Raw genomic sequence first — 10,923 nt, 5'->3', positions numbered from 1 at the left:
TTTGAGCGTGGCTCGCCTAATTGTAATTGGTCAACAGATTGCATACGACCATATCGGCCGCACTTGAAAGATTTTCATTCTCGCCGTCTTGTACTTTTGCCTTCGAAAATCCTCCTTGCTCCACAACGTTGCCCTATTCATGCTCCCACAAAATCCATTAGAGCAGATTTGGAACACAGCCATGGTTAATAGTACATAGGAGCAATTGCAAATCCACCCCCCCCCCTTTATTGATAGCAACTCCTGGAAGCCGCTGGACGATCCAGAACTCCGTGGCTGATATATATATGATCTAAAGCAGTAGTTCTCAAATGGGGGTTCGCGGACCCCCATTTGAGACCCTAAAGGGTCCCAAATGGGGGAGACGGACCCTTTAGGGTCCGCGAACCCCCATTTGACCCGCCTTCGCCCCCCTTCGCGGACCCTCGAAGGCATTCTAGGGGTTCGCATTCATCAGTCAAGCCCGGCAATAAAAGTTTTTTTTCCAGGTCGAGAAGAAATGTTTCAGTTTTTGGGCGAGTTTCCTCGTGTGCATGCCAGTAAGAAAGGTCTACTTTACACAAGCCCTTACTGAAATATATTTATTCAATTATTATTATAGTTACCCTATACCTTCCCCCTCCCCTCACCCCGAACGGGGTCCTCCATCATCTCCGCCGATCCACAAGGGGTCCGCGAAACATCAATGGTTGAGAACCACTGATCTAAAGGCACCTACGAGCGACACACCTTCAGAACTTCGATGCGGTGTCGATTCTTGATCGGTATCCAAGCGTGCAAACGCACAAAGATGCAGCACTCGGCGTACCAAGGAAGCTTTGCTCAATTTACTTGTGCAAAAAAGTAGAGACCAACGACACTTGCTTTCGACGAGTTGTGGCTTTTTCCTGCTGCACTGCGCTTCCGTAAAATTTTCCACGTGTTCACAATGGCAAGTCTCAACGGTACACAGGGTCTTAAAAAACTTCTTTGGCGAACGACAACGAACGAGTAGAAAACGTGTCTATAGCATGCTGGAAAACCACAGCGGAACGCTACCAAAACCGCAAATCGTCTCCCGGCAGGATGGCCGTCCGGTAACCTCACTTGCAGGAGCGGGAAGCGCAATCCAGCAATTGTCATTGAGACCAGTGCCCCAGCCCCCTCAACAAATCTGGAGGTACGAATAGAGGTAGATTTTATCCAATTTACGAATGCTGCATTGGATGTAATGCAGTAATAATTCACATTTCTTTTGTATTTATATCATGGTATCATATGTAAAGCGAAACCTAGGTTGCATAGGTTACATAGGACGTAACCAATTTTATGTCAAGTTCCGTCAGACATAAATTTAATTTTCATTTTGGGTACCGTCGGATGTAACTTTAATTTTTATTTTGGGTTCCGTCAGACGTAAAGCTAGACACTGTGATTGTAAAAACGAGTTCATCCAAGCTGTGGCGTAGCTTAGTGGGAAGATGTCTGCCTCATACGCAGTGGACCGAAATGGCATCCAAGCTTGATCTGTCCGCCATGTCTCCCGATGTGCTCTCGCTGCTCAGATGTTCGTTCCTGCCGGACCTCTTCAAAGGAATCCAGAGCAGACATCTGCGGGAGCAGTATGCCAAAGCACATTCCCCCTATGTAGAACCAAGGAAGTGTGAACTCGGTTCCCATGGTGACAAATATCACTATGTGCCACTACCAAGAGTCCTTGAAAAGCTCTGCGAGGTGCCCGACATTGCTGCCCAGCTCATGACACGACAAGCGCGCTGCGACGACCCTAAGGTGTACAGAGACTACACGGATGGTCTTCTGTTCCAAAGCATCAAGGACCTCATCCCCGATGGCACCCAGTACACCATCTTCATCCTGCTGTACAGTGACGAGGTTGAAATTTGCAACCCATTAGGGGCAAAGCGTGGGGTGCATAAACTGCTGGCAGTTTATTTTACCCTGCTAAACCTCCATGCGAAACACAGGTCCCAGCTGAGATTTATTCACTTGGTGCTTCTTGCCAAGTATGATGACGTCCAGACCTATGGCCTGGAGAAGGTTCTGAGCCCGTTGATTGAGGATATCAACGAACTAGGAATGTGTGGAGTGAGGTTCATTGACAGAGGGCAAGTACAGAATGCACAGGTCTTCGTGTTTTGTGTTTGCGGTGACAACCTTTCCATGAATCGACTTGGAGGATTCACGTGCTGCTTTAGTCGAGGCAGGGTGTGCCGCATCTGTATGGCATCTTCTAAACGTCTGCCAGAGCTAACCACAGAGGACTTTTGTACTATACGTACAGCTCAGGCCCATGAGGGACACCTGCAGGCCGTCTCTCTCAACCCCAAGGCCAACAAGAAACTGTATGGCGTGAATGAACGCTCTCCCATGCTGGAAGTGCCATATTTTGATGTGACGCGACAACTTCCCCCAGACCTCATGCACGACATTTTGGAAGGGGGCTTTGAGTGTGTGCTTCGGCCGGTTCTAAATGCGCTCATCGAGGATGATGTATTGTCGTACAGTGATTTGGACCGCATCACTTCGTTTCAGTATGGGGCAAACGACAGCAAAAACAAACCTGTTGCGATTAACAGGTCCTTCTTGACTCGCAAAGCAAGCCTGAAAGGCACCGCAACTGAGAAGTGGTGTCTTCTCAGGCTCATGAGCATAATCCTTGGTGACCTGGTGCCAGAAGAGAATGCTGACTGGGAATTATACCTTCAGTTCCGTGAAATTGTAGACATCTGCTTTGCAACAGTCATTCCCAGTGAATACCTTCCCTACCTGGAAACGGCTGTGCAGGCTTTTCTTGTGGCGTTCGCAGAGCGATACGGAACTGCAGCTATAATTCCCAAGCTGCATTTTCTTGTTCACTATGCAAGGTTCATCCGTGAAGTTGGACCACTGCCACAGTTCTGGTCCATGCGGTTTGAGGCTAAGCACCAATACCTCAAGAGCCTTGCCTCGCGTATCAAAAACTTTCGGAATGTGACACTGACGTTGTCGAAACGACATCAACTGCTGCAAAGCCACCAGCTGAAGGATATGTCGTTGGCCGCTGAACTCGTGGCCTCGTCTGGCAAACCGGTCGAGCAGAATGCCCTGCCGGCCTGTGCTCAGGGTGTGCTACCATTGGATGCACACCAGGTGACACATGCAGCAGTGGACCACCGCAGCTACAGGTGTGGTGACATTCTTGTCAGAGCTGCACAGAATGATGGGCCAGAATTTTGGAGAGTTGAGGCTCTGTATGTTGCCTCAGGCAGACTGCTAATCTTGGTTGAGACATTGACCAATGAAGGGTTTGACAGACACAGGTTCTGCTACAATGTGGGTAGGTCTAGCCACCGAAAACTCGTGGAGGCTGAGGAGGACGACACCCTACACTGTGCTCTGGACTTGTACAACGGCAAGGAAGTTGTTTTCAAATGGGAGGTGGTTTAATATTTGTATGCTATTGTTGGTGCTAAAATTACTGTAAATATATGTGGCAGCGGTAATAAATATAAAGCATGAGCCATGGTCAATTGTCTTGTTTTTTTTTCACCACAGCAGTTCGGGGCTCTACAAAATCTCATCATGAGCCAACTCGTCTTGCGTACCGTAACATCCCGAGAAATATCCCACCTAAAATTGAGAGGATATTTGCGGAAAATCAGGAGTGGGCTAACCTCCGGTGTGCAATCAAGAAAGGTTAAAACAGTTCAATTTTTAAATAATGGGTTTCCGTCAAACTGTTATCGCAGCGAGGGGCAATGAAGCAAAGATGACTGTACTTCAGCCAGCAATGTTCGCTTATATCCAGCAATACCTAACTAGAAACATTTACGCCGAGGTCATACTTGTTCCCAACACTGAGGGGTGAGCTACATTTCGGTGCTTAAAAGAAAATTGCAAATCAAGCCAAAAATAGGTGTGGGTTACCTCTTGGGTGTGCGGTACGTCTCGGGATTTTCAGGTAAACTGGTCAAATAAGGCAACTCGTCGGAGTCTACCTTGTATGTAGGGAGGTCATTATGGTGGGAAACGGTGCTAGCCCATTCAGCCAACATTTGTTTCCTCACTGCATACACCTTTGAGCCACAACTTGAGTTGTTATTGATACATTTCCAAAGTGATAAAAACAATGTGTGATGGAATCCCTGCAGTGCCTAGAGAATATGTTAGGTACAACACCACATTGGGTTTTGTTCAATTTAGGACTTGGTGCTGGTGAGTGACATTATCAGAACATGCCACTTTCCAGGGTTGCTAAAACGGAACGGCAAGCACACCTGCAATTTGGAGCTTTAGGGTTCATGTTTCTTACATTCGGTGGCATATGTGAAGAGATCTGCAGTGCCCCTCAATCAAATAAAAACAGAAAGAGTAAGCATAGGGACGGACAGAACAGCACCTCTTTCGACTTTCAACACAAATAGCTTTATTAGGCACTGGCACCCAGCCCAAGAGACCCAAATGTTGGTGCCGGTGCCTAATAAAGCTATTTGAGTTGAAAGTCGAAAGAGGTGCTGTTCTGTCCGTCCCTATGTTTACTCTTTCTGTTTTTATTTAACTTCACAAACGCGCTCACATCGAACTAACCCTCAATTAAATTGCTCAAGCTGCACTTTTTGTGGCATTCAGATATTAGGAAGCAGGAATGATAACACAACTTAAGTGAACCCCTAGCAATCAATTCGGTAGCACTTGCCTTCAAAACTCACAAAAGTTTTAGAAGCACTCCAGAAGCTGCCTACATTCAACTAAATTTTTCTGGACCACTCATGACCTTTGATAAACTGTCTGCACTGAATAGTTTGTCTCACACACACACATCTCTGCTCTTTCTTAAACTAGAGATTGATAGCAAGAAGCTTTGCATCCACTTAAGTCTATCAGGATGCCAGGAGATCCAGCCAAGTCGTTGAGGGACAAGCCGTCAAAGGACAATTGCTCGAATGGGCCAATTTGTACAGGGCAACCTGTCGAAGGGCGATTCGTCGAAAGGGCTAACCTGTTGAAATGAGATTTGTCGAATTGTCCAGTACATGGTACAAGGTAAAGCTTGTTTCTTGCTACATTTGCCCCAAGTTTCATTTCCTTTCATTGCAAAGAGAATGTCCTGATCAGAGGGACTATGTTCGACAAATGTTTTGTTTCTCCTAAAAAGAAACGGAAGCGACGATATCGCGTCTGATTGGCTAGAACAGGGGTGACCAAGCTGCGGCTCGTGAGCCGCATGCAGCTCTTCGTGTGTTAAAGTGCGGCTTGCAGCTCCACCCCCCTACCCCCCCCCCCCTCCATACACACACACACACTCCCCGCCCTCCCTCCCGATCAGATGAGCACTTCCCCAAAAAGAGAAATGGAACGCAATTTAAATCGAAAGACAGGTTGCAGTTTGGTAGTCGTGTGCTACTGGTACCTTACGTACAGATGGACTGCTTTTGACTTGTATAGATTTATCTTTTATTGTTCTGGACAAGATTCCCCCCCACGCCCTCCCCCCTGCGGCTCTTGGAAGTTTCGTGGTTTTGTTTGCAACTCTTAGGCCGGGTCAGCCTGGCCACCCCTGGGCTAGAAGCTCAAATGACGAAAGACGGAACTTCTGTCATTTGGGCCTCTAACCAATCAGACGCAATATCGTCACTTCTGTCACTTCCCTTTCTTTTTAGGAGAAACGAAACATTTGTCGAACATAGCCCCCAAGGTTACCGAGTTGAAAGGGAACTCACAAGAGAGTGAAGACAGGACGAGACGATGAGACAAGTAGAGATCTGTGTCATCCCACCATTATATATTCTCCTTCTTACTTTCAACTTATTTTTGTTTAGTTGAATGCCTGTGGGAAGGAGATGTTTTTGGTGTTTCTCTTTCCTTCTCTTGTAATTGCGTGAGCTTTCTTCTTTTCTGTCGATTGTTGTTGAAATTTATATAATTTTACTTGTTATATAGATTTCTGCATAGTTTGGGGACAATGTGCATTGTCCAGTTTCTGTCCTCCTTCGGGTTTTGTTTATTATGAACAGTTTTCAGCTGCAGTCTTTTGAATTGTAGCTGGTTATGGGATGGTACGCCGCACCTGATAAGGGTCACCATCTAGCTCCTTCTACACTATTTGAGACAATCAAAGTTCGAGTTTGGTCTTATCTTGTTTGCTGGTGATGGAGTTTCTGCACATAAAATTTCTAACATGTGCCTGTGTTCTGAGATAGGAGCTAAATGCAATGCAGCGACTGAATGGCCCTTTAGACGAGTGGTGACAAGTTGGACTTTTCGACAAATTGCCCCTCAACGAGCACCCTACTTCGAATAGCCCGATTCAACCAATTGCTCTTCGACGAATTGGTTTTCGACGATTTGGCCTAGACCCCAGTGTCAGTGCAGGCCCACACCTCGATTTTTGCTTCCTATCGTGGTCACAAAGGAACAACCTTTATGTCAGGCTCGTGACCTTCACTATCTGTCTAGTCTTGTAGGCATGGGAATACCTTCAACTAGCACAGTGTATTGAAATTGTCTGAGAAGTAACTGCAACACCATCATCATTACATCGATCTGCATGATGCCTCCAATAAACTGTTTGTTTCCACTCAATGCAGCGACGTCTTGAGGATAAACCCAGGATGTAAAATAGAAGGAGGCAAATCGTCTTGAGTGCATCCAGTGATTGAGCCCTTGACCCGGCGCTTTGGAAGCCGAAACAGAGCCTCAGCGCCACAAAGGCTGCCAGTCAAACAAAAAAGAAACAGTATTTGCTGCGTTGGATTCTAGCAAGTTGTTTTGTGGAAAAATTTTAATAGCTAGTTTAGGGAAAAAAAGATTTTAAAATCATTTCATTAAGCTACATCAGTGATGTTTGACATTCAGATACTCGTTTCCATAATACAACTAAAATATCCAAGAAGAAGATGTGGGGGTCCCATTTGAAATGTCTCCTTAATTGGTTGACAAACCTTCCATGAAATAAGCGATGATGCAAAGTCTACCCGTGAGAAAGATGTAGTTCAACCTGAGACATCAACTCCAGAAAAAACTAAGGAATGAATGCTTCACCGAATATGAAAAGGTGGTGCATGTTTACATCATGCTGTCTATCAGATCAAAAAAAGTTTATTTATAAAGGTGAGATGGGATGATTACGGATGAATGGAGAGGGAGAGGGTGTGGTTAGATGAGGTGTGTGAAGTTCACTGCGTTAAGGTAGGTGGGTGAAGAGTCCAGGATCTCGATCCTGCGTGGGCCCCCCCGTCTTTGCTTGGAGTTACCCAGTCCTGATACATTTGAAGTCGTGCATTTTGCGGAATGATGAGGAGTGCGTCGTGCCTTTGTGGCTTGTTTACCTTGCATTCATAGACTAGATGTTTACATGTAGCCGGGGTTTCGCATGTCGTGCAGTTAAGGTTGAGACCAGGGTCGTCTTCGTCGTGCAATCTGTAAATATTCCTTTTCTGCACAGGTGTTAGGCCTGTGTTGGTGGCAATGCATCACAGGCATTCCTTCCCCCACCTTGAGTAATGGGATTAAAGAGGGAAACCTCCGCACATCTTTGATCGCCGATAGATAGAGATGTCGTTTCGGGGCCAATACACCATAGGAGAACAGTGTAACCCACCTCACTGGGGGTGAAAACTGGTGTCACTCAGTTCATTGAATGACGTTTCCCCGACAGTTAATTTCCCTGACACGCGATGTTTCATCGACAGCTTCTTTTTTGCGACATAGCCTTGGAAATATACTATTCGGTGGCATTCATACCGCGAGCATGTGAAGAGGGCTTCGGGGGCCTCATTTAACGAAACGGCGGCACACTCCCTCATTATTAAACCCAGTTTGCTTAATGATTGGCGGTTCAGACTAGGTGCGGTGCGATAACTCGAGCATGAGATTAAATTGAAACTCCCCGAGCCAGTGGCATCACCAGGAGGGGTAGAGGGAGGGAGGGAGGGGGGGGGGGGGGGGCGACAGTTCCGGGTGCTGCGCTCGGGGGAGCTAGGGGGGGGGGGGATGCAGCTGGGCAGTGAAGAGGGGGGGTGGTGCAATGACAAAGAATTATGCACCGGGTGCCACTGACCTCAGCAACGCCACTGAACCGAGCGTAGTGAAGCTAAGCAAGGGGTCACCGTGCGAAATAGCGGTCTGTTTGGTAGTCTACCTTACCGCTACGAACCCGAAGGGCGCCCTACTACGGCGCCGGTATCCGAGAGTACGCTATCGATGAAACGATAGGGACCCGTGTCTCCGTGTTTGTATCGACACACGAGCTTTCTGGGCGCTTACAAAACGCCACTCATTTGTTACTTCGTTCACTCCACGTCCGTGTTCAAATTCAAGCGGCTACTGCGACACCGTTTCCAGAGCTGCTTGTCGCCGCACGGTCATAGCCAAGGAAACAAAACACTCTGCCCTTCCGCGCTTGCGCCCCGGTGACCGCGCCGATGTCCATCTGCAGCGCCGAGAGGTTTGTGTGTCAGCTGACAGCAAAATCGGGACTAGCCGTCCGCGATCCATTCCGCGCGACTCCGCGCTCCATCGGCGCGCGATTGCTGCCGTCGCGTGGACGAGGCATAGCTCGGTCGCAATACATCGAACTGGCAGCAAGGTGTATCTCCATGCCGGCGTTCTTCGACGCGCGTCCGCGACAGATCAGATGGTTCAACTTTCCGTGCACCGTCTTAAAAACAGAGTGATCGAGTCAGCCGGTAAGGAAAAGTTTGAAATCGTGAAAAGCACTTCGCCGTCTCCTCCGCAATACTAAAACTTAAGCACCATAAAAAAATTCCGTCGTGTGAGTAGATCGTTTCGATTTCAATTTCGTTTATTTTGCAGAGAATGGAGGGACTCAGACAAAAAGCTGTTAATAGCAGCTTGATGGGATCTGAGAGTCCCGCCCAGATAGTCGGCCGGTCATTGGATGTAATCGATAGATATAATTTGCATTCGCACGCCATTCGACGTACCAATATATTTGAACAAAATTTCAGCGGTTTCAGCGATTGCCAGTTTCTTTAGCACTTCAATCGACGACCGCGCTGGGCCGCAAACCACAGAACGAATGATAAATTAGTTGGGGCAATGGTGCGAGCATTTCGCATTTCGGGGACCATGTGGTGAAGATGCACCCTCGTCTGGCGAGAGCAACTGCTGCTTATGCTCCTCCCCACTTCTCAATTAGTCCCAGTCGACCGCGGTTGGTCCCCCAGTTTTGCACACGGCACATAGTTCCAACCAGATGGTCCCCGCGAGGTGCAAATGGGAACTCAAGGGTCCAAATGCTGTCGTTGCTCCCCAGAGGCTCGATTTTTTCTTAGAGTGTGGCGCATGTCTTGCACGTTTTCAGAACAATGGTTGGCGGTACTTGTAAAAACATGCTTTTATCAAGGGGCTTTGCGGACCTCTGGATGTGTTTTTCCGTTTGTCTTGCAAGTAGCGTCAAACTCGCCAGTGCACGAGGCCCGTCTCGAGCGGCTCTTGGAAGCCAATGGCGGCGCAGCACTGAAATGAGCGGCCTTCGAAGCGAATGTCGTCGGAACACCCGCTCGTGGCGCATGTCTTGCACGTTTTCAGAACAATGGTTGGCGGTACTTGTAAAAACATGCTTTTACCAAGGGGCTTTGCGGGCCTCTGAATGTGTTTTTCCGTTTGTCTTGCAAGTACGGCGTCAAACTCGCCAGTGCACGAGACCCGTCTCGAGCGGCTCTTGGAAGCCAGTGGCGGCGCAGCACTGAAATGAGCGGCCTTCGAAGCGAATGTCGTCGGAACACCCGCTCGTGGCGCATGTCTTGCACGTTTTCAGAACAATGGTTGGCGGTACTTGTAAAAACATGCTTTTACCAAGGGGCTTTGCGGACCTCTGAATGTGTTTTTCCGTTTGTCTTGCAAGTAGCGTCAAACTGCGCCAGTGCACGAGGCCCGTTTCGAGCGGCTCTTGGAAGCCAATGGCGGCGCAGCACTGAAATAAGCGGCCTTGGAAGCGAATGTCGTCGGAACACCCGCTCGTGGCGCATGTCTTGCACGTTTTCAGAACAATGGTTGGCGGTACTTGTAAAAACATGCTTTTATCAAGGGGCTTTGCGGACCTCTGGATGTGTTTTTCCGTTTGTCTTGCAAGTAGCGTCAAACTCGCCAGTGCACGAGGCCCGTCTCGAGCGGCTCTTGGAAGCCAGTGGCGGCGCAGCACTGAAATGAGCGGCCTTCGAAGCGAATGTCGTCGGAACACCCGCTCGTGGCGCATGTCTTGCACGTTTTCAGAACAATGGTTGGCGGTACTTGTAAAAACATGCTTTTACCAAGGGGCTTTGCGGACCTCTGGATGTGTTTTTCCGTTTGTCTTGCAAGTAGCGTCAAACTGCGCCAGTGCACGAGGCCCGTTTCGAGCGGCTCTTGGAAGCCAATGGCGGCGCAGCACTGAAATGAGCGGCCTTGGAAGCGAATGTCGTCGGAACACCCGCTCGTGGTGCATGTCTTGCACGTTTTCAGAACAATGGTTGGCGGTACTTGTAAAAACATGCTTTTACCAAGGGGCTTTGCGGACCTCTGGATGTGTTTTTCCGTTTGTCTTGCAAGTAGCGTCAAACTGCGCCAGTGCACGAGGCCCGTTTCGAGCGGCTCTTGGAAGCCAATGGCGGCGCAGCACTGAAATGAGCGGCCTTCGAAGCGAATGTCGTCGGAACACCCGCTCGTGGCGCATGTCTTGCACGTTTTCAGAACAATGGTTGGCGGTACTTGTAAAAACATGTTTTTACCAAGGGGCTTTGCGGGCCTCTGGATGTGTTTTTCCGTTTGTCTTGCAAGTAGCGTCAAACTGCGCCAGTGCACGAGGCCCGTTTCGAGCGGCTCTTGGAAGCCAATGGCGGCGCAGCACTGAAATGAGCGGCCTTGGAAGCGAATGTCGTCGGAACACCCGCTCGTGGTGCATGTCTTGCACGTTTTCAGAACAATGGTTGGCGGTACTTGTAA

The 10,923-nt window shown here is 48.5% G+C and overlaps 1 protein-coding gene across 1 annotated transcript; it reads left to right on the top strand.

Moving 5' to 3' along the window:
- The first annotated feature begins 1,488 nt into the window (after positions 1-1,488).
- Positions 1,489-3,426, top strand: LOC120848141. The gene has a single exon (XM_040220105.1). The coding sequence runs from the start codon at positions 1,489-1,491 to the stop codon at positions 3,424-3,426; it is 1,938 nt and encodes a 645-aa protein (XP_040076039.1).
- The last annotated feature ends 7,497 nt before the right edge of the window (positions 3,427-10,923 follow it).

This window comes from Ixodes scapularis, unplaced genomic scaffold (genome assembly GCF_016920785.2).
Source record: "Ixodes scapularis isolate PalLabHiFi unplaced genomic scaffold, ASM1692078v2 PGA_scaffold11__112_contigs__length_91849675, whole genome shotgun sequence".
Classification (NCBI taxonomy): domain Eukaryota; kingdom Metazoa; phylum Arthropoda; class Arachnida; order Ixodida; family Ixodidae; genus Ixodes; species Ixodes scapularis.
The sequence above is the reverse complement of the archived record's forward strand: the minus strand, read 5'-3'. Positions and strand labels throughout refer to the sequence as shown.